We start from the raw sequence: 22450 nt of genomic DNA on the forward strand, positions 1-22450 counted from the left end.
AATACATTTTAAAACATGCCGAACCACAGTGCAATATCTACAATTAAGCAACTATATGAATTGTTCTCTGGTGCTGACTTTACTGTTATTGCAGTATACAGTTTATTTGTGCTGTAATATATGGTCCCTGTTAGTCGTCCACTATCAACTTTGTCCCATAGATTTTTATTTTTATGTCATTGACAGTTAAAAAAATATCATGCATGCTGGATACAATAGATGTACTTACTGTGCATGATCATCCATTTTGGTATTTATTTCTTTGCACTATTTATATAGCATTTGCAACTTAAAGAAACACTGGACTTATGGGCCTATACTTTTATTTCATTCTTGTTAAATCTTCAGATCATTGAATACATGAAATTACATTACTGCAAAACTGGAAGTACTAGTATGAGCTGCATATGTTTATATTTTTCTTACTGTACATTTTAGCATATTTATTACACATTGTAAATACTGCTCATACTGTACATATCTGGTATATTAATATCTACCCCTTAGTGTTTATTCTATATTTATATGGAGTATTCTGTATGTTTCTCTTTTAATCACTCTGAACTTGATGGCTTTCAGCATTTCTGGTTAACTGCACCGTATCATTACCTGTATTATATGCAATGATGAAGTTGGATCTAATATAATAAAATAATCTTTTTTACCTTCTTTTCCAGGCTTTGAGTCAAATTTGGCTAAATTAGACAATTAAAAATTGAACAATCAAGATTTTTCTTTTTTTCCCCAGATAATTTCATGGATAATTAACTCCTTAAATAATCATGATTTGTACAGTACAAAAGAGAAGGGGAGTCATTTTCCACTTCATTCAAATCACACAGAGCAGTCTGATTTCCTTTTTTTAATCAGTGTTGGGTTGCAGCATCAACATTCAACATCTCTGTCTCATTGTGCTGAATAAAACTGCCACCAGAACCCAGTGTCCCTACTTGCTATAACCGAAACCCCAAATCCATACCAACTGGAAATCCCAACAATCAAATCCGCTAGCAGAACTTGGAGCAATAGAAAATTTGCCTCCCATGATCAACTCTTCCATCTTTTTGTTCTATTCTTGTCGCGTTACATATAAACATGCTCCTAATGTACACTAATATACACAAAAAGATATGATTCTAATTCTGATTTATATGTAAACAGCGGTGTGTGTATGTTATGTGTAGTGTTATAAAAGGAAGACAGCTCTTTATGTTGAGGAAATGGGTGACCCTTAAAAGGACCTTTAGTTTCCATAACCAACAGTATGTGTTTATCCACTAAAGCTGCACAGAGCCCATGCCCTGTCTCTTCAGAGCATACACCACATTAAAGGCGGGGTTAGTAAAGATTTTAGAAACATTTTTGTCATTGCTAGTTTCCCAAGATTGCCCAACTGGTACATTGTCAATGTATTTGAAATAAATCCTGTCCCCTCTGCTTATTCATTATATAATTTATTTCATTTGGAGGTATAAAAACATTTGATGATTCACATAAACACATTCTCTATTGATTGTATTGTCTGTTAGTTTACTAGCCTGAGCAAAATGAATTTCTCTTTGGGGACACCAATGACCATCTAATCTTATCTGATCTCAATAAACAGTTAGTGGGTTTTTGCCTTCAGGAGCGTCCACTGAACTTCAAAGTTGACTGATGAGCAGTGGCGGCAGGTGGAAATTTTTCTGGGTAGGGCTGTGCCACATCCAATCAATTCAGCAAACATCCCAGTATGATTTAATGCAAAAAAGCGAAGGTATCAAAAACACATTAGTACTTTGTAGTTAAATAATCAACAATAATTTTATTCCAACAGGAGCAGTAAAGAATGCTTTGAAAAAACCTCTACCACTCTGTGTATATTCTGAATAACAGTTAAATTAATCGTGGGCATTTTCGGCACACTAGTTGACGTTTTTTTCTTACTAGTTCGACAAAACTGCTCACTAGTCGACATGTGCGCGTGATTAGTTAACTAGTGAAGTACTGCAACTGTCATACACGTTAACTAGTGAAATTTTACCACATCACTAGTTAACTAGTCAAGCGCACATGTCAAACTAGTAAGACGAAAACGTCAACTAGTGCAACAAAAAGTTCAACATGTTAAACAAATGTATCACTAGTCAGGCACAGTTGCACACTAGTGCTGAGCAAGGCTCAACTAGGTAAAGAAAAGGTCCGACGTGTAAGAAAAATTAGCAAAATGTTTGGTCAAAATCTTTACATGTTTGGCACAAAATCCAACTAGTGAGACAAAATGCCTTCCACTAGTTAACTAGTGAGGAATATATCTGTACACTAATAAACTAGTAAGGTAAAAAAAATACCCTCACTAGTGCAACTAGTGGACCTTTTTTCCCTTACTAGTTAACTAATAAACATTTTGAGCCTCACTAGTTAACTAGTAAGGTCAAAAAGGCTTTACCTAGCTAATTAGTGAGCATTTTGACCCTCACTAGTTAACATGTAAGGTGCAACATGCAGCCACTAGTTAACTAGTTACAATTCCTCAGGCCAACATGTTAACTAGTGCACAACATGTAAATGAGGCAGGAGGGGTAATGACAAAATCCTGAGTCCTGATTGGTTTGTATTTTTTTATTTTGAACTGGAATGCCAATAGAAAGCCTCGGAGTATGCTCCTTCCCCACCTCCTCATTAACATTTTATTGCAACTAGTGTGACTAGTGCACATGTTGGCCCTTACTAGTTAACTAGTGGCCCTTCTTGGCCTGCACTAATTAACTATTAAGGTAAAAAAGACCTTCACTCGTGCCACTAGTGAACATTTGTTCCCTTACTAGTTAACTAGTAAACATGTTGGGCCACACTAGTTAACAAGTCAGATCAAAATGCTTTAACTAGTTAACTAGTGAGCAATTAGGCCCCTGCTAGTTAACTAGTGCAGACAATTGTAGCTCACTAGTTAATTAGTGAGGTGCTTTACTAGTTAACATGTCAAAGGTCTTGCAGCTTAGTAGTTAACTAGCAAGACTGTTAGCTTTACTAGTTGGGTCCAGAGGTCCACTAGTACGTCACAAAGCTGACTGGTTTGGCTTAGTTTGGTAGCCCTCTATTTAGGTTAAATGTAACCTAGACATCTCACGTGGTGTTTAGCTCAGCCTAAGGGAATAACTCTTGGGGTCAGCCTGATACCCATACGTAATTCCTCTGCATAACTTTGGGGTTTTATGAATACACAAGCAACAATAAATTAAATGTTAATTTTAAAAGCATTTAAGTTGTCATCGGTGCATTAGAGACATGAGGACCAGATCTCTTTATCTTTGGAGTGTTTGGCTCTTAAAAGAGCCTTTTGGGGGCTGGTTTCCAGCAGTCAGCGAGTCTCCAGCTTTACTTGGACTTGGCGGCCTTCTCGGTCTTCTTGGGCAGCAGAACAGCCTGGATGTTGGGCAGCACGCCGCCCTGAGCGATGGTCACTCCGCCCAGCAGCTTGTTGAGCTCCTCGTCGTTGCGGACAGCCAGCTGCAGGTGACGGGGGATGATACGGGTCTTCTTGTTGTCGCGGGCAGCGTTTCCAGCCAACTCCAGGATCTCAGCGGTCAGGTACTCCAGCACAGCCGCCAGGTAGACGGGGGCGCCGGCACCCACACGCTGCGCATAGTTTCCTTTACGCAGATGCCTGTGAACACGACCGACTGGGAACTGGAGCCCAGCACGGGAAGAGCGGGTCTTTGCCTTAGCTCTGGTCTTTCCGCCGGTTTTGCTTTTTTTTTTTTTTTTTTTTTTTTTTTTTTTTTTTTTTTTTTAAAGACTTTATTAAATTTTTACAAGTTTACAGGAATTTAGTGAATATACATAGGATGTGACATGGATTACAATAGAAGAATACAAAAAGAAAAGACAGTTATGCAAATAAAGTGCTATGTGGAGAAGTCATTGATTGTTCGTTAAAAGTGCCTCCTTGAGCGCACAAGGTTAGAGGTCAATTGAGAAAGGCCGGAACCGGAGGGACCGGGCTCTGGGGCATGGGTAACATCACAATATACAGGGTAACATCACAATATACAGGGTAACATCACAATGTTCAGGGTAAACATCACAAAATACAGGGTATCAGAAGTCCAGTTGGCTCCATGGGAGGATCTGGTTCTTGTCCAAAGTTCTCCTCCTTCTGAGGTCAGTCAGTATTTGCTTCACAACGGTATCGCTGTCAATCACAGTCTGTTCCAAGACCATGACGCACCTTGTTTTCCATAGCTTGAAGCAAGTGATGCTAATAATTAGTTGTGAAAGTTCTTTTTGTTTTACAGACATCTTTTCATCCAACAAACCATACATCACAGATTTATAACCGACTTCATGAGCCAGGCCGAGGCCTTGGAGCATGGACCAGACCTCCTGAGCTCTGTAACAGTCCATGAGCAGGTGTTGCTGTGTCTCGTCTTCGTTACAATAAATCATGGGACATGTTTTTGTAGTAACGTAACAACTCCATGAGACAACAGCTCTTACCGCAAGTCTGTTAACAGATATCAGCCACCGCACATCTCGAATGCTCTCTGAGAGGTTTTTAGTTTTCAATGTTTTAATTACTTCAGTACTTTCAGTATCAGTTAAATATTTATGTTTTATTAGGCCACCATATTTAGAATCATTTATTTTTTTGAATATCATTTTACTTGGTAAGCCATTCCAGTCAATCTGCAAATCTTGGTATTGTGAGATGAAGTCTCCATATATCAATTTATAATCAGGGCCTTGTCTGGCTCTACCTCTCCTCTTTCTCCACATGGAGACATCTCCAACCCAGAGAGCCTTCCTGCAGATGGCAGCAGAGACATTTTTAATAAAAGCTATATGCAGTCTACTCCCCAGCTCAACAGCTCCTAACCCCCCGTATTCTTTGCTTTTATACATTAGTTCTCTTTTAGTTACTTCCCTGGTTGTACCCCAGATTAAATTAACACACTGTTTATTTAATTTAATTATCATTTTGTTGGATGGAGGGAAGATGTTGGCTAGGAAGAGGAGTTTGGATAGGATGAAGGTTTTGACGATGTTAACTCTTGTTTTATAATTAGTGCTCTTGTTTTCCCATTTTTTCACCTCTTCTTTGATGTCACATAGTTTGTTTTCCCAGTTTCTTTCACTACATTCTCTATTACAAAAGGATACGCCCAGTATTTTAATTTCTTGATTAACTTTGATGTTAATATTTTGTCTGTCCCTCTCAGCTCCGATCCAAACTCCCTCAGTTTTATTATGATTTAATTTGGCTCCAGATGCAAGTTCATATAGAGACAGATTATTTGCTAAAGCATCCATCTCTAACTGGTTTTTAATAATAACAGTTATGTCATCTGCGTACGCGATGGATGTAGTTTTGGGCATGTGCCCTACCCTTGTACCGGCGATTAAACTGTCTGAGTTGATTTTCTTGATTAAGGGGCTTATGGCTAGGATGTACAAAGCGGGGCTCAGAGGGCAGCCCTGCTTTACACCTCTCTCCACTTCAAAGGGGTCAGTTAAAACACCGTTTACATTTATACAAATATTTGATTTGGTGTACAGGCATTTAACCATTTCAATGAATGTCTCAGGAAAGCCGTATGATTCCATCACGGCCCAGAGGTAGTCTCTGGAGACGTAATCGAAGGCCTTCTTTTGATCAAGGCTGATTATGTAGAAACCTTTTTTGTCTGGTTTGTGTATGATGTCCGCCGGTTTTGCCTCTTCCGCTCATCGTGAGATGTTTTCAGTAGTGGAGACTAATAAAAAGTGTTGCTCCACCAGCAGAAAGCTCCTTTATATGTCCGCGGAGCGAGACTTGCTGACAGACCAACCAGAGAAGAGGCTTCCAGCAGAGCAGCAGAGGGCGGCCCGCTCTGAATGTTGGCGGACACTTTGAAAGGATTTCCCACCAATCAGCAGCGTAGCTTCGGGCGGTGGGTCGCTCCTCTGGGCGGTGCTGAGCTCCAGGAGGAGCCCCTCACCAATCAGGAGCCGGAGGTCTGAAGCAGCGTCACCATTTCACAGTTTAAGAGCAGCGTGTCTCTTCATTGGAGCTACTACACCTCCTGAACAGAGAAAGAAGAAGTCATGGCAAGAACCAAGCAGACCGCTCGTAAGTCTACCGGAGGCAAAGCCCCCAGGAAGCAGCTGGCCACCAAGGCTGCCCGTAAGAGCGCCCCGGCCACCGGCGGCGTGAAGAAGCCTCACCGTTACAGGCCCGGTACCGTGGCTCTGAGAGAGATCCGTCGCTACCAGAAATCCACGGAGCTGCTGATCCGCAAGCTGCCCTTCCAGCGCCTGGTGAGAGAAATCGCTCAGGACTTCAAGACCGACCTGCGCTTCCAGAGCTCCGCTGTCATGGCTCTGCAGGAGTCCAGTGAGGCTTACCTGGTCGGCCTGTTCGAGGACACCAACCTGTGCGCCATCCACGCCAAGAGGGTCACCATCATGCCCAAAGACATCCAGCTGGCCCGTCGCATCCGCGGAGAGCGAGCTTAAACTGTCTGCTGCTCCACAAACCACAACGGCTCTTTTAAGAGCCACCTCACTCTTCACTGAAGGGCTCATTCCTCTACTGGCAACACACGTTTTACCAGCAATGATAACACATCAATGATATCTTAAAATACTGGTCTTGTTTTGAGAAAATGTAGGCTACGTTTCAAAAACTCAGTATCACCTCAGAAGCAAATGAAAACAAAAGGGATATATTATTGATTACGTTGAATCATCCTTAAGTTAATAAACGGCAATTTAATGAGTAATTAAGTATGCTTAAAAATACAATCCTTAAGAAAGATAGTGAATGGCTGAAATTTTTTTTAATTTTTTTTTTTAAAGTTATCTTCAATACTTACTTAACCATTTATAAAGTTTGTAACATCATCCTGTTTTATTCTGGTGTTTCCTGTCATCAACTGTTTTACAGGCACCTGTGATGGCTGAACCTCTGTGGGCAGGTCAATCACTCCTAACCACCCTGGAGCAGCAGCACTGAACTATAGTTGTTAAAGACATTAATAAGCCTTTAAATGTCCTCATAGCTTCTTGCAACTACATTAAACTGAAATCTAAAGTGATATTAAGTGTCTACATACTGCTTGTTGATGCTAGGGCTTGACTTGCTTGGAACTGTTCTTTTTTGGTTTTAATTGGAAAAAGTTGTAAATAGTGACTTAGTAGAAGCTTAAAAAATATGACTCATATCTCAGGACCAAAATCATCCAACATATGTGTCTGGTTACAAAATATTCTGTTTTTACCTGCATTTTTGCTTGTTCTTTCATTTGAACACTGAAATGAATGTAAAAATGTAAATTTTAATGTAAAACATTGATTTCTCATCCTAATCTCATAAGAAATACATTTCAACTCTTATGTACTTTATTTCACCTATTTATTTCTGCTCCGCCTGAAGCTTTCTTTCATGTTTTTTTTTTTTAAATTATTAATTTATTGTATTTTCCCCAGCTTTTTCTTCTTCTTTCGTCTGCTAGTTTATTACTCCCCATCCTGATGTAACCTGGTTTGGAAATTAATTTGTAGTCTGTAATAACAAAAGCCACTCTGTTAACGGTCCTCTTGAAAGCACCTGTTTGACTCTCTTGTGATCCATTAAATGTGAACCAGTTTTCTTTACTTAACCAGACTTTATCAGATATCTGAAGTGGGGAGACTCATGAAGCCACAGTAGAGCTTCCCTGAACACTGGACATCCAGAACAGAAATAAATGTGCCAACATGTCATTTATTGTTGTTGTCAGTGTGACTTGTGGACAAAGGACCTCCCAGTCAGGATGCAGCAGCAGCTCAGGTTCAGCACCCTGGACAGAGACATCTCTCTGTCTGCGTCACTTCATCAACAATAGTCTGATGTCAATAATCTGGAATATATGACTCATTAAAATCGGCTGACCGGATTTGTTTTCATATATTTTGTTTAGTCGTGCTATTCTCTTCAGATACTGTATTAAAATGATCACTTAAAATATGCAAACAGTAACTCTCCAAGTCTTTTAAATAACTTGCTTTTTCTTGTGTACCTCTGGAGCAGTGCAAACATTAATAATACGTTACATTTCACCTCTATACAAACAGTCTAATATGAGCAGTCTATCTGGAATAATGTCTCTTTTAATTATAGCAACATGATTTTAAATACCAACATGAGCACTGTTTTTACCTGTTGATAGTGCACATTTCCCTTTTTGCCACTCACTTGTCTTTTATCAATGTCTTTTTTTTCAGTCTCTGTTTCTGAGTGCACAGAATATCAAAGTCAGTATTCAATAAATAATTTTATTTGGGTGCAATAAAAGTTCAGAAATGATTAAATCTAATAGTTTTGATCAGAAGCGCAGCATTAAAATGTATGTTAGGCCTGTTGTCAACATGTAAAATAATTAATGCATTATCCAAAATCATACATCATACAATAATACAATGTATTGAAACAGTGCTTCATAGGAGAGAAACAAGCTTCAAAGCGTTTGCCATCTCTACTGCTGTGAGAAAATGAGCTGTATATGTGGGACATTTCACATGATGTAGAGTGTGAACCAAAGATGTGTTTTAAAGCACTCAGCACCAAAGTGTAGAACAATTTACTCTTCATCTTGGTTGTCTCAGATGACATAAAGCTGTCCGATCAATTTTATTCATATAGCCCCAATATCACTAATCACAACTGGCCTCAAAGAGCTTTAGACCTTCCAGCTGTGATGCTGCCACCAGGTTGTACTCTTTTGTATTGGACAAGAGACGCTGCAGGTAGCAGATGAGGGAGCTGTCCAATGTGCTTGTATATTTATTTATACTATATGTTCTTAAAAAACATGTATATTCTGTTACATAGCATATGTATAAAAGGGGAAATAAGAGATAAATAAAAAACACTATCCCTTTTTAAATCACTGTCTCTTAAAATCCACTTGTGTTTGTAGTTTTTAAATTTTATTTTAAATTATTGTATTATTTTGCACTGCTGCCCCCAGTGATACAAACCACTATATGACACAGGGTACAGGTAGTGTGTATTCAAGTTTGCACACTGAAACAACCGAATCCTTTTGAATCATTTGTTAGTTGTATAGTACATAGTTGTTCAGTTGTATTAAGCTGTTAGAAAAATGTCAAATAGTATATCTTTAATCCGTAGAATCTGAACTACTGTGTTACTCTGAGATATTTGAAGGGAGTGATACATTTCAGTCAGTCTTCATTTTCCACCTCAGCAGAATACACAGAATAACTGTTATTTAACACTTAATGAAGTTTTCTAATATTCAGGAATGATATACTGTATCAGTGTTACTGTAATATTTATGCTGTCCCAGACAGATGACATTTATTTATCAGTGTGTTTGATCATTAATAGTAGAACTATTAACTATTTATATTAAAATCAGTCCTCAGCAGAGGACATGTTCACAGTCACAGCGAGCAGCTCTGATAGCAAGTCTGGCTAAACTGCACCATAAGCCTCGGCCATCATCAGTGTGTTTGCTGCTCCCTCAATAACTGCACTTTATTAAACACTCATCAACAGCAGATGGTTGTTTTTACATTGAGTCCCTGAACAAACATGTGGGCCAGTTGGAAAACGTCTTTTGATGGAGCTCTGAAGCATTTTAAATCATTTTAGGAGAGAAATGAAAGAGAAAAGCCGCTGAGCAGTGCTGGCCACGGCGGTGATAGGTGAGGTTTGGAGGCTCCAAAAACAAAATGCAGAGAGCATCAGAGCTCTACATGACTTGAATATGAAGAGACACAAGTCCGCTATCGGCTACCTTCACTGTCAGCCTTCAGCACTTCTCCCACATGATGTTTTGAGTGTTTTATCAGTGAAGAGAAAACACAAGTGGCACGGCTTTCAGATGCTCAGAGGAGCCACGGGCTGGGTTGAGTCTCCACGGTTCTCATGGTGTGTTTAAGTGCAGCCCCCTGCTCCGAGCTCTTCAACAGTCCAGTCTCACTCTCGTGTTGTCGTGAAGAGGAACTAAACTTCAGGAGGAAATGGCAGAAGTAGCTCCAGTTCAAGCCGCCCCGGCGGCCAAAGCAGCCAAGAAGAAGGTCTCTAGACCGAAGAAGACTGGCCCCAGCGTCAGAGACCTCATCGTTAAAGCTGTGGCCGCATCCAAGGAGCGGAGCGGCGTGTCTCTGGCCGCCGTCAAGAAGGCTCTGGCTGCCGGAGGCTACGATGTGGACAAGAACAAGGCCCGCGTCAAGACCAACATCAAGACCCTGGTGGCTAATGGGACTCTGGTCCAGCTCAAGGGGACCGGGGCCTCCGGCTCCTTCAAGATCAGCAAGCAGGCTGCAGAGAAGCCGAAGCCAGCCAAGAAAGCCGCTCCTAAAGCCAAGAAGCCCGCAGCCAAGAAACCCGCAGCGGCTAAAAAGCCCAAGACGGTGAAGAAGCCGGTAGCCGCGAAGAAATCCCCGAAGAAGGCGAAGAAACCCGCAGCGGCCAAGAAAGCAGTCAAGAGCCCCAAGAAACCAGCCAAGAGCCCCAAGAAGGCGACTAAGGCTCTCAAGGTGACCAAGAGTCCCAAGAAGGTGGTCAAAAAGGCCGCTGCAGTCAAGAAAGCTCCCGCTAAGAAGGTTGCCAAACCCAAAGCCAAGAAAGCAGCACCCAAGAAGAAGTGAGCTGTTCTCAGTCTGAACAAACACTCCGATTAAAAGGCTCTTTTAAGAGCCACCCACATCATCCTTAAAGAGCAATTACCTGTTTATTCTTACTGTTATTAACAGAAGACATAATTATAGTATTTATATTGGGAGATAAGAGGAGAAATAAATAAAGGACCAGTCCTTTATTCATTACAACTTATGAGTGTTTGAAAATATTTTTTCACTTAATCATACTTTTAAGATCAATTGTAATATTAGGGATATAAAATAGAAATCATGGTTATTTATTGAAAAATGTTATTCCAGTGACTAAAATGATGAAACAATCAATGGTGTAATTATTCACTGGTTACACACGTCATCATAAACACAGCACAATTTGAAGGCCAACTGTCGCCACTTTTCATTGCAATACTACCAAAATTAAATTTATTAGTTTATACCTAAATAAACACTTAGTCTCTAGATATTTAATCTTTGGCCATTTTCATCAATTAACATAACCTTCAATAGAGGAGGTTATAGTGAATTTATGTTAAATGTAATTTAGTCATCTGTATATCACACATCCAACGACACCAACAGGTTTTTGATCTACAGATTTAAACTTCAGGGATATTAACCAATTCTAAGGTTGAGCACTTCATGCATCAGTGCTCGAGTTTCTCCTGAAATCCAGAGATTCTGTTGTAAAGATGTAAACCTATAGATAGATGTATACAGCATACAGGATTTATATTGACGGTTAATGATGACACATAGACCTACATATAAAGTGTGTATTTTAAACTGTAAAAATATAGTTTATGAGAGCAAGTGGATGTTGAACAGATGCTAACTGACATGGATCATTTTGTAGTTTTATCACATAAATTGCAATAAGAATTAAGGGCAATTCATACATTTGCTCAATTAAGCATTTTTCACGCAATTGGTTATGACTGGTCAGAAGATACTTAGTTATAAAGCTTTAAAAACAGGAACATGTCTTTAGTTGTGGTGGGTGGCTCTTAAAAGAGCCTTTGTGTTGTTGGTTTAGCAGCAGCTTTACTTGGAGCTGGTGTACTTGGTCACAGCCTTGGTTCCCTCAGACACGGCGTGCTTTGCCAGCTCACCGGGCAGCAGCAGGCGGACAGCGGTCTGGATCTCCCTGGAAGTGATGGTGGAGCGCTTGTTGTAGTTAGCCAGACGGGAGGCCTCACCGGCGATGCGCTCAAAGATGTCGCCCACAAAGGAGTTCATGATGCCCATGGCTTTGGAGGAGATGCCGGTGTCTGGGTGGACCTGCTTCATCACCTTGTACACGTAGATGGCGTAGCTCTCCTTCCTGGACTTTCTCCTCTTCTTGCCGGTCTTGCTGGCGGTCTTGGTGACGGCTTTCTTTGAGCCCTTCTTGGGCGCTTTGACTGAGGGGGCGTCCGGCATGATTCGTAGTTCAGTTTTCTTTTAAATCCACTGATAAAATCCTGAGCAGAGAATCTCTATTTATATCCACTCGATGCAGAGCTGACTGTGTTGTTGCTCGCACCTGATTGGTTGTTTCCTGACCAGGACTGCGCATGCGCCACATACAACAACATCACTTCACAAGATGATAGTTTAGAGTTTAGTTGATGGAAGTTTTTAGTGCTGACCAGTAGTGAGAAAAGTACTTTAGATCTTGTAGCCTTCTCAAATAAAAGTAGCAAAACCACAGTATAGAAGTTCTCTCTTACAAGTAAAAGTCCTGCAGTAAAAATGTTACTTAAGTAAAAGTACAAAAGTATTGGCATCAAAATAAAGGCCTATAGAAAGTGCCAAAAGTAGAAGTAGCTACTGATTATGCAGAATGGCCCATTTCAGGATGCAATGGCACTGGTTTGAAATGGTGGAGTTAACATTATTTCTCATTTGTTACACATACTAAATGTTTGTAATAATATTAAATATAAATAATACATTTGTAGTAGCAGGAATGTCAACAGTCAGTGTACACAAGCAGCTGGAACAGCAATGGAACATTTAAGTGCCTCCCTATGTATTATTTCAACAAATCACTTTTTGATTGCAGCGATCACTTTCACAAAACATTATAGTTATTATTTCTATATTATGTGCCTGTTATTATGATTGCTCTTATTAATATACTATAGATACGTTGCCTGAAATATATGGTTTTATATATTCTTTACTGGCCTCTTAGCTTTAGTGTCAGCCCTCTAATGTGTATTTGTAGTGCATTGGTCATGTTGTGTTGCCCACATTCAACTGGGTTTGAAACATTGTGATATTTATATTATTAAAGAAAAATATGAAGACAACAAAAAACTGCATATTATATTAGTCCCTTACACAGCTACAAAGCTCAATAATGTGTAACACGGAAAACACTTTTAAGATCAGATGGCTGGTTGTCCTGTGAGGTCTATTTATTTGTCATACTATTTGTAAGTTTCATCTAGGCCCAAGTATTTTTTAATCATTGTAATAAATAAGTGAAAAGCCCTAGTTTATTTGTCCTCCTAGCTCCAAATATAATATTATGTTTATGTCTGCAGTTAATGTCAACTGTAAGAATAAACAGGTAATCGCTCTTTAAGGATGATGTGGGTGGCTCTTAAAAGAGCCTTTTTGTCGGAGTGTTTGTTCAGACTGAGAACAGCTCACTTCTTCTTGGGTGCTGCTTTCTTGGCTTTGGGTTTGGCAACCTTCTTAGCGGGAGCTTTCTTGACTGCAGGGGCCTTTTTGACCACCTTCTTGGGACTCTTGGTCACCTTGAGAGCCTTAGTCGCCTTCTTGGGGCTCTTGGCTGGTTTCTTGGGGCTCTTGACTGCTTTCTTGGCCGCTGCGGGTTTCTTCGCCTTCTTCGGGGATTTCTTCGCGGCTACCGGCTTCTTCACCGTCTTGGGCTTTTTAGCCGCTGCGGGTTTCTTGGCTGCGGGCTTCTTGGCTTTAGGAGCGGCTTTCTTGGCTGGCTTCGGCTTCTCTGCAGCCTGCTTGCTGATCTTGAAGGAGCCGGAGGCCCCGGTCCCCTTGAGCTGGACCAGAGTCCCATTAGCCACCAGGGTCTTGATGTTGGTCTTGACGCGGGCCTTGTTCTTGTCCACATCGTAGCCTCCGGCAGCCAGAGCCTTCTTGACGGCGGCCAGAGACACGCCGCTCCGCTCCTTGGATGCGGCCACAGCTTTAACGATGAGGTCTCTGACGCTGGGGCCAGTCTTCTTCGGTCTAGAGACCTTCTTCTTGGCTGCTTTGGCCGCCGGGGCGGCTTGAACTGGAGCTACTTCTGCCATTTCCTCCTGAAGTTTAGTTCCTCTTCACGACAACACGAGAGTGAGACTGGACTGTTGAAGAGCTCGGAGCAGGAGGCTGCACTTAAACACACCATGAGAACCGTGGAGACTCAACCCAGCCCGTGGTTCCTCTGAGCATCTGAAAGCCGTGCCACTTGTGTTTTCTCTTCACTGATAAAACACTCAAAACATCATGTGGGAGAAGTGCTGAAGGCTGACAGTGAAGGGAGCCGATATCGGACTTGTGTCTCTTCATATTCAGGTCATGTAGAGCTCTGATGCTCTCTGCATTTTGTTTTTGGAGCCGCCAAACCTCACCTATCACCGCCGTGGCCAGCACTGCTCAGCGGCTTTTCTCTCTCATTTCTCTCCTAAAATGATTTAAAATGCATCAGAGCTCCATCAAAAGACGTTTTCCAACTGGCCCACATGTTTGTTCAGGAACTCAATGTAAAAACAACCATCTGCTGTTGATGAGTGTTTAATAAAGTGCAGTTATTGAGGGAGCAGCAAACACACTGATGATGGCCGAGGCTTATGGTGCAGTTTAGCCAGACTTCCTATCAGAGCTGCTCGCTGTGACTGTGAACATGTCCTCTGCTGAGGACTGATTTTAATATAAATAGTTAATAGTTTATATTAATGAAAACTAATCTACAAAATAAATGTTGCCTGTCTGGGATAGTAGTAAAAGGATTTAAATATTACAGTAACACAGTTTCACTGATACATACTGTATATGGGCCATTCTACCGAATTGGTGCAAAGTCAGAGTTGTAAACATTTTGAAATTTGTATCTTTACTTTCCAAAACTTTTTATATATATATATTGACTATATCTAGGGTACCAATATCTAATGAAAGTACAATCAAAATTGGTATTGTATTTTCAGACAGGATTGGAATGTTTTTCTTCTACATAAATTTCTCACTCCCGAAACATAGTAATACACTATCATAAAAAGGTTTTATATTAACCTAACCTTAAGATTTTGTTTCCATCCCTCCTCTAAAGAATATTTTTACATGTTCTTCTAGAAAATTACAATTTTAACAATTTTTTATGTTCAATTCATAAGATTCATCAAAATCTAAATGCAATCTTTCTTTGTAAAATGCACAACGCTGATCATATTGATTTCAGAGTGAAGGATTGATTAAATTGAACATACATTTAACCAATCAGTATCATAATATTTAAGTTGATAACTCAATATACCTTATTTTTTACAAAATACCCACTGTTTTGGTAGTGACTGCACTGTTTCGGTAGACCACAGTGTTTTGTTTGCAAGGTTATATCATATTCCCTCAACCTTATTGCTTAATAATAACTTTTAACATGCCTTATGCCTTGGAAATATTACAAACACAAATGTTTTATGAGCAATAGAATGCAATTTATTATTGAAGACAAAACAACTGTGGTCCAATTGTATCCAATGGTGCATAAGTTTATTTTTTAAAAAGAAGGGTTGTAGCAACTCATAATGTAATAACTGCGCATAATGTATTAATATAAATGTAATAAAAGCTCATAATGTCATAATCAGCACATAATGTAATAAAACCTTGAGCGCACAATGTAATAACAGTTTTGTTAATAATGTAATAAGTTATTACATTACTTATGAAGTTATTACATTGTAAACTTAGCAAAAAAAAAGGTGAAAAATGTAATAAACTCAGCGCATTATGCAATTATTTTTAAAAAAGAGTACTCTCCTTGTCTTCTTAAAGCACAGGAACCCTCTAGTTTTACATGACACCAGTGGAGGAGTTAATTTAAAGCAACTGGACTTTGTCTGTTTAGCCAAAAGGACATTTTCATCAATCTGTTCCATATTGATGAAGCCTCTTGGATGTGAGACTACAAGATATTTATTGATCTGCACCAATGAGAACCTTTACAGAGATGATTCTCATTATGCAAATTAACTGTCCCACACATAATTATTCCAGTTACTGTAATTGTTAGCTTATCCAAGCAACAAATCATTTTAGGTAACAATCCTCAATGCAGTCCCTCAGACTGGACTCGATGCATTCCCTCAGACTGCTCAGTGCAGTCCCTCAGACTGGACTCAGTCCCTCAGACTGGCCTCAATGCAGTCCCTCAGACTGGCCTCAATGCAGTCCCTCAGACTGGACTCAATGCAGTCCCTCAGACTGCTCAGTGCAGTCCCTCAGACTGGCCTCAGTGCAGTCCCTCAGACTGCTCAGTGCAGTCCCTTAGACTGGCCTCAGTCCCTCAGACTGGACTCAATGTAGTCCCTCAGACTGGCCTCAATGCTGTATCTCATGCTAGCTTCACTGCAGTCCTTTAGACTGGCCTCAATGCCGCCCCAGATCCTGATACTGTCCTTTATGTTGGCCCTTGTACAGGTCCTAGTATCAATACCCCTCATGCTGACCCTGACACTATCTCAGTTGCTAGCCCTAACTCACCTTTAAATATACTGTCAACCATTATTGAGTTATGTCTCTCTGTTGACATGTCAATGCTGGGCAATTTCAATAGAGTTTAAGATTGTTCAGAGAGCTTTCCGTGTCATTTTCGCCACAAATATATATTCAGGAATCTTTAGCTGATAATTTGCAGCTTGAAAAAGACCAAAACTGCTGCATTAGCATTATGAGGCAGTACAAAGTAGCTGGACGCAGTAGTGGCCTTTCCTTGCACATCAAGCAGCTTTTTGGCAAAGATACCCGATGGATGAGGGCATGGACTGTGGTTCGACACATATCCTTTGGATGGTTCAAAATAAACATTAAGCTTTTTTCCCCCCTTAAATACTCTATTTTTTCAGTTATATTTTCATTGTGTTTCTCTATACCGTAAAGGTTTTGAAACAGGGTTTTGAACCTAGAATTCCTAGTTGCAACATTTTGTGTGTTGTTCTTGCACAGATGTAATGATATTTTTTCACGTTACCTAAAGGAGCAGTGTGTAGCATTTAGGGGGATCTTTTGAGAGAAATTATATATAATATTAATAAGTATGTTTTTTCTTTAATGCTATTTGATATAATCTTGAATTTCTACAACCGATGATGATTTCAACAGCTGCTCCACAGCTGACTGCCAGTGTCGATAGTCCGGCCTGATCTCCTCTGCGCCCTGGAGGTGGGGAATGAGATGGTGAGATAGTGTTGATGAGATACTGAGCGGAATTTGATTTGAGATTTGAGTTGGCTCATATCTTTTACATTTGTACGGTGCGTATTGAATAGTTATGGCTCACTTGCACAAATAATACTGCTGGTTTAAATGTTTATGATAAAGTGGATATAAGTATGAAGTGAAGTTAAATGTGTGAGAGACATCATTATATTTATAATGATGACTCTCACATTTAATGTCTATAGTCTGGCTGCAATTCACCATCTGCGTCGCCAGTTTCCCCTGCCTCCATAATGGCGTACGCATGGGTCAAAGTTTCCGTAAAGGTGCGCACATTCTCCCGTCAAGTTTGTTTTCATAGTTAACTGTTGCGTGGGAATTGGCGTACAAAAAAATTCAGGCTCTGTTTTGTGCATATGCAACGGTTATAAATGAGACTCCTGGATCATCAAGCACCAATCACATCAATTTAATGAAGAAAAAGGATGAAGACAAAACTGCTGTTTTCAGCCACAAAGCAACACATGTTAAACATGAGTCAAATATTACAGTAAACATTAATAAAATCAGTGCATTGAACAAAGCAAGAACATTTGGCAGCAGGGACAACCTCTCAGTCTGTGTTGACACATTCCTCCATCTCTCTCTCTTATTGTGCTAAATAACTGCCACCGATATTCCTACTAGTGTCCTTCGCTAAAAGCCTAACTGGAAATCCATAAAAGGTCAAATCTTATAGAAATAGATTTTTTTTAGTACCTCCATTTGTTTGTATTACAGGTAATATTCTGGCAATCTACCTCTTGTTTTTAGATCAATGTGTCCATCTTTAGTTATTTTTCTTGCCATTTCTCAAATGTGATCATTTATTTATGATAAATACCAGTAATGACCACCTTACAAGGCTGATTTAGATGTTAACAATTGATAATCTATGGTATGTTAATAGGAATTCAGCTCTTTATGTTGAGTAAGTGGGTGGCCCTTAAAAGGGCCTTCAGTGTTGATAAAGCAACAGAGTGTGTTTATCCACCGAAGCCGTACAGAGTGCGTCCCTGTCTCTTCAGAGCATACACCACATCCATGGCGGTCACGGTCTTCCTCTTGGCGTGCTCGGTGTAGGTGACGGCATCACGGATCACATTCTCCAGGAACACCTTCAACACACCGCGGGTCTCCTCGTAGATCAGACCGGAGATACGCTTCACTCCACCACGGCGAGCCAGACGGCGGATAGCGGGCTTGGTGATTCCCTGGATGTTATCACGGAGAACTTTACGGTGACGCTTTGCGCCTCCTTTACCGAGTCCTTTTCCTCCTTTGCCTCTTCCACTCATCGTTGCTGATCAATGTCTTTCTACTCAACAGTAAACTCTGGTCTGCTGCTTCACAGCTATTTAAATCCTGTCTGAGGACGTGATAGAAGACAGAGGCGGAGCTCTTCTTCTTCTTCTTCTTCTTCTTCATGAAGGTTGATGATTAAACTCTTTGGTGCATCAGCGCCACCTACTGAACAACAGCATGAATCAGGGACAGCATGTCTCCTGTCTTTCATGTCTCTGTACCGTATGAAGGACAATCATGATGTGATTCTTTAAGTAGACAAATCATCAGATATTGATATAGTATTTTGTCTGTTGTATTAGCTTTTCTGGGCCTTTGTTTTCTCAGCTCTTTCACTGTATTTCTTTATCTTTATTTATCATGTCTGTGTGATTTCAAATTAAACAAAATACATGAAAACAAAACCGGTAAACCGACATTTTAATGACTCATATAATCCAGATTATTGACATCAGACTATTGTTGATGAAGTGACGCAGACAGAGAGATGTCTCTGTCCAGGGTGCTGAACCTGAGCTGCTGCTGCATCCTGACTGGGAGGTCCTTTGACCACAAGTCACATTGACAACAACAATAAATGACATGTTGGCACATTTATTTCTGTTCTGGATGTCCAGTGTTCAGGGAAGCTCTACTGTGGCTTCATGAGTTGCCCCACTTCAGATATCTGATAAAGTCTGGTTAAGTAAAGAAAACTGGTTCACATTTAATGGATCACAAGAGAGTCAAACAGTTGCTTTCAAAAGGACCGTTAACAGAGTGGCTTTTGTTATTACAGACTACAAATTAATTTCCAAACCAGGTTACATTGGGATGGAGAGTAATGAACTAGCAGACGAAAGAAGAAGAAAAAGCTGGGGAAAATACAATAAATTAATAATAAATAAAAAAAACATGAAAGAAAGCTTCAGGCGGAGCAGAAATAAATAGAGGTGAAATAAAGTACATAAGAGTTGAAATGTATCATTTCTTATGAGATTAGGATGTGAAATCAATGTTTTTACATTAACATTTACATTTTTACATGAACATTAACTGCGTTCATTTTTCAGTGTTCAAAGGAAGTAACAAGCAAAAATACAGGTAAAAACAGAATATTTTGTAACCAGACTGAGATATGGCCACATATGTTGGATGATTTTGGTCCTGAGATCTAATGTCATATTGTTTAAGCTTCTATTAAATCACTATCTACAACTTTTACCAATGAAAACCAAAAAAGAACAGTTCCAAGCAAGTCAAGCCCTAGCATTAACAAGCAGTATGTAGACACTTAATATAATATTAGAATGCAGTTTAGTGTAGTTGCAAGAAGCTATGAGGACATTTAAAGGCTTATTAATGTCTTTAACAACTATAATATAAAATATCAAATGGTTTAGTTGAAGATATATTTAAAAAAAAAAAAAAAACAGCAGCCCTTCACTATTTTTCTTCGAGTGTTTAAAGCATACTTAATTCATAACTCATTACATTACATTTATTATTTATTTTTGTTGTTTATTAACTTTAGGATGACTCAACATAATCGATAATATATCCCTTTTGTTTTCATTTGCTTCTTAGGTAATACTGAGGTTTGAAAATGTAGCCTACATTTTCTCTAGACAGTAAAATAGAAAATGTATTTTTAAGATATTATTGATGTGTCATCATTGCTGGTAAAACGTGTGTTGCCAGTAGAGGAATGAGCCCTTCAGTGAAGAGTGAGGTGGCTCTTAAAAGAGCCGTTGTGGTTTGTGGTTTGCAGCAGACAGTTTAAGCTCGCTCTCCGCGGATGCGACGGGCCAGCTGGATGTCTTTGGGCATGATGGTGACCCTCTTGGCGTGGATGGCGCACAGGTTGGTGTCCTCGAACAGGCCGACCAGGTAAGCCTCACTGTACTCCTGCAGAGCCATGACAGCGGAGCTCTTTTAAGAGCCACCCACATCATCCTTAAAGAGTGATTACCTGTTAATTGTTGCTGTTGACAATAACTGCAGACATAAACATAATATTATATTTGGAGCTAGGAGGAGAAATAAACAAGGGCTTTTCACTTATTCATTACAATGTTTAAAAAATACTTGGGCCAGATGAAACCTACAAATAGTATGAAAAATAAATAGACCTCACAGGACAGCCAGCCATCTGATCTTAAAAGTGTTTCCTGTGTTACATATTAGATAGCCTTGTAGCTGTGTGAGGGGATAATATAATATGCAATTCTTTGCTTCTTCACATTTCCCTTTTTTTTTTTTAAATATAAATATCACAATATTTCAAACCCAGTTGAAAGTGAATGTGAGAAGCACAACATGACCAATGCACTACAAATCTCCACATCAGATGGCTGACACTAAAAGGACCTGTGAAGAATAGCACTAAATAAAGTATAAAACCATATATTTTAGGCACCTTATCTATAGTATACTAATGAGAGCAATCATAATAACTAAAATATTTTGTGAAAGTTATCGCTGAAATCAAAAAGTGATTTGCTGAAATAATACACAGGGAGGCACTTAAATGTTCCATTGCTGGTCCGGCTGCTTGTGTACACTGACTGTTGACATCCCTGCTATCACAAATGTATTATTTAAATTTAATATTATTATAAACATTTATTATGTGTAACAAATGAGAAATAATGTAAACTCCACCATTTCAAACCAGTGCCATCGCATCCTGAAATGGGCCATTCTGCATAATCAGTAGCTACTTCTACTTTTGGCACTTTCTGTAGGCCTTTATTTTGATGCCAATACTTTTGTACTTTTACTTAAGTAACATTTTTACTGCAGGACTTTTACTTGTAAGAGAGAACTTCTATACTGTGGTATTGCTACTTTTATTTGAGAAGGCTACAAGATCTAAAGTACTTTTCTCACTACTGGTCAGTACCAAAAACTTCCATCAACTAAACTCTAAACTATCATCTTGTGAAGTGATGTTGTTGTATGTGGCGCATGCGCAGTCCTGGTCCGGAAACAACCAATCAGGTGCGAGCAACAGCACAGTCAGCTCTGCATCGAGTGGATATAAATAGAGATTCTCTGCTCAGGATTTTATCAGTGGACTTAAAAGAAGACTGAACTACGAATCATGCCGGACGCCCCCTCAGTGAAAGCGCCCAAGAAGGGCTCAAAGAAAGCCGTCACCAAGACCGCCAGCAAGACCGGCAAGAAGAGGAGAAAGTCCAGGAAGGAGAGCTACGCCATCTACGTGTACAAGGTGATGAAGCAGGTCCATCCAGACACCGGCATCTCCTCCAAAGCCATGGGCATCATGAACTCCTTTGTGGGCGACATCTTTGAGCGCATCGCCGGTGAGGCCTCCCGTCTGGCTCACTACAACAAGCGCTCCACCATCACTTCCAGGGAGATCCAGACCGCTGTCCGCCTGCTGCTGCCCGGTGAGCTGGCAAAGCACGCAGTGTCCGAGGGAACCAAGGCTGTGACCAAGTACACCAGCTCCAAGTAAAGCTGCTGCTAAACCAACAACACAAAGGCTCTTTTAAGAGCCACCCACTACAACTAAAGACATGTTCCTGTTCTAGTTTTATAAATACATTGTTAAATACATGTTGAACCACAGTGCAATATCCACAATTAAGCAATATATGAATTGTTCTCTGGTGCTGACTTTACTGTTATTGCAGTATACAGTTTATTTGTGCTACAATATATGGTCCCTGTTAGTCGTCCACTATCAACTTGGTCCCATAGATTTTTATTTTTATGTCATCATTGACAGTTAAAAAAATATCATGCATGCTGGATACAATAGATGTACTTACTGTGCATGATCATCCATTTTGGTATTTATTTCTTTGCACTATTTATATAGCATCTGCAACTTAAAGAAACACTGGACTTATGGGCCTATACTTTTGTTTCATTCTTGTCCAATCTTCAGATCATTGAATACATGAAATTACATTACTGCAAAACTGGAAGTACTAGTATGAGCTGCATATGTTTATATTTTTCTTACTGTACATTTTAGCATATTGATTACACATTGTAAATACTGCTCATACTGTACATATCTGGTATATTAATATCTACCCCTTAGTGTTTATTCTATATTTATATGGAGTATTCTGTATGTTTCTCTTTT

The 22450-nt window shown here is 39.8% G+C and overlaps 7 protein-coding genes across 7 annotated transcripts; 3 read left to right on the forward strand and 4 right to left on the reverse strand.

Moving 5' to 3' along the window:
* Positions 1-3317: 3317 nt before the first annotated feature.
* On the reverse strand, positions 3318-4428 carry LOC119486695 (histone H2A-like). Its single transcript, XM_037767001.1, has 2 exons — positions 4304-4428; positions 3318-3730 (listed from the first exon to the last, which is right to left on the reverse strand). Exons 1-2 carry the CDS (start codon positions 4426-4428, stop codon positions 3358-3360), a joined length of 498 nt encoding a protein of 165 aa, XP_037622929.1. The 3' UTR covers positions 3318-3357.
* Positions 4429-5746: 1318 nt separating this feature from the next.
* Positions 5747-6555, forward strand: LOC119486500 (histone H3). The gene has a single exon (XM_037766655.1). The coding sequence runs from the start codon at positions 6067-6069 to the stop codon at positions 6475-6477; it is 411 nt and encodes a 136-aa protein (XP_037622583.1). The 5' UTR covers positions 5747-6066; the 3' UTR covers positions 6478-6555.
* Positions 6556-9770: 3215 nt separating this feature from the next.
* On the forward strand, positions 9771-10652 carry LOC119486486 (histone H1-like). Its single transcript, XM_037766636.1, has one exon. The coding sequence runs from the start codon at positions 9994-9996 to the stop codon at positions 10621-10623; it is 630 nt and encodes a 209-aa protein (XP_037622564.1). The 5' UTR covers positions 9771-9993; the 3' UTR covers positions 10624-10652.
* Positions 10653-11608: 956 nt separating this feature from the next.
* Positions 11609-12061, reverse strand: LOC119486513 (histone H2B 1.2-like). The gene has a single exon (XM_037766668.1). The coding sequence runs from the start codon at positions 12031-12033 to the stop codon at positions 11656-11658; it is 378 nt and encodes a 125-aa protein (XP_037622596.1). The 5' UTR covers positions 12034-12061; the 3' UTR covers positions 11609-11655.
* Positions 12062-13197: 1136 nt separating this feature from the next.
* On the reverse strand, positions 13198-13999 carry LOC119486488 (histone H1-like). The gene has a single exon (XM_037766637.1). It carries the CDS (start codon positions 13878-13880, stop codon positions 13251-13253), a length of 630 nt encoding a protein of 209 aa, XP_037622565.1. The 5' UTR covers positions 13881-13999; the 3' UTR covers positions 13198-13250.
* Positions 14000-18010: 4011 nt separating this feature from the next.
* Positions 18011-18546, reverse strand: LOC119486529 (histone H4). Its single transcript, XM_037766687.1, has one exon. The coding sequence runs from the start codon at positions 18339-18341 to the stop codon at positions 18030-18032; it is 312 nt and encodes a 103-aa protein (XP_037622615.1). The 5' UTR covers positions 18342-18546; the 3' UTR covers positions 18011-18029.
* Positions 18547-21403: 2857 nt separating this feature from the next.
* On the forward strand, positions 21404-21941 carry LOC119486520 (histone H2B 1.2-like). The gene has a single exon (XM_037766677.1). The coding sequence runs from the start codon at positions 21434-21436 to the stop codon at positions 21809-21811; it is 378 nt and encodes a 125-aa protein (XP_037622605.1). The 5' UTR covers positions 21404-21433; the 3' UTR covers positions 21812-21941.
* Positions 21942-22450: the final 509 nt, after the last annotated feature.

The sequence above is a fragment of the Sebastes umbrosus genome, chromosome 4, assembly GCF_015220745.1.
Source record: "Sebastes umbrosus isolate fSebUmb1 chromosome 4, fSebUmb1.pri, whole genome shotgun sequence".
In the NCBI taxonomy this organism is placed as follows: Eukaryota; Metazoa; Chordata; class Actinopteri; order Perciformes; family Sebastidae; genus Sebastes; species Sebastes umbrosus.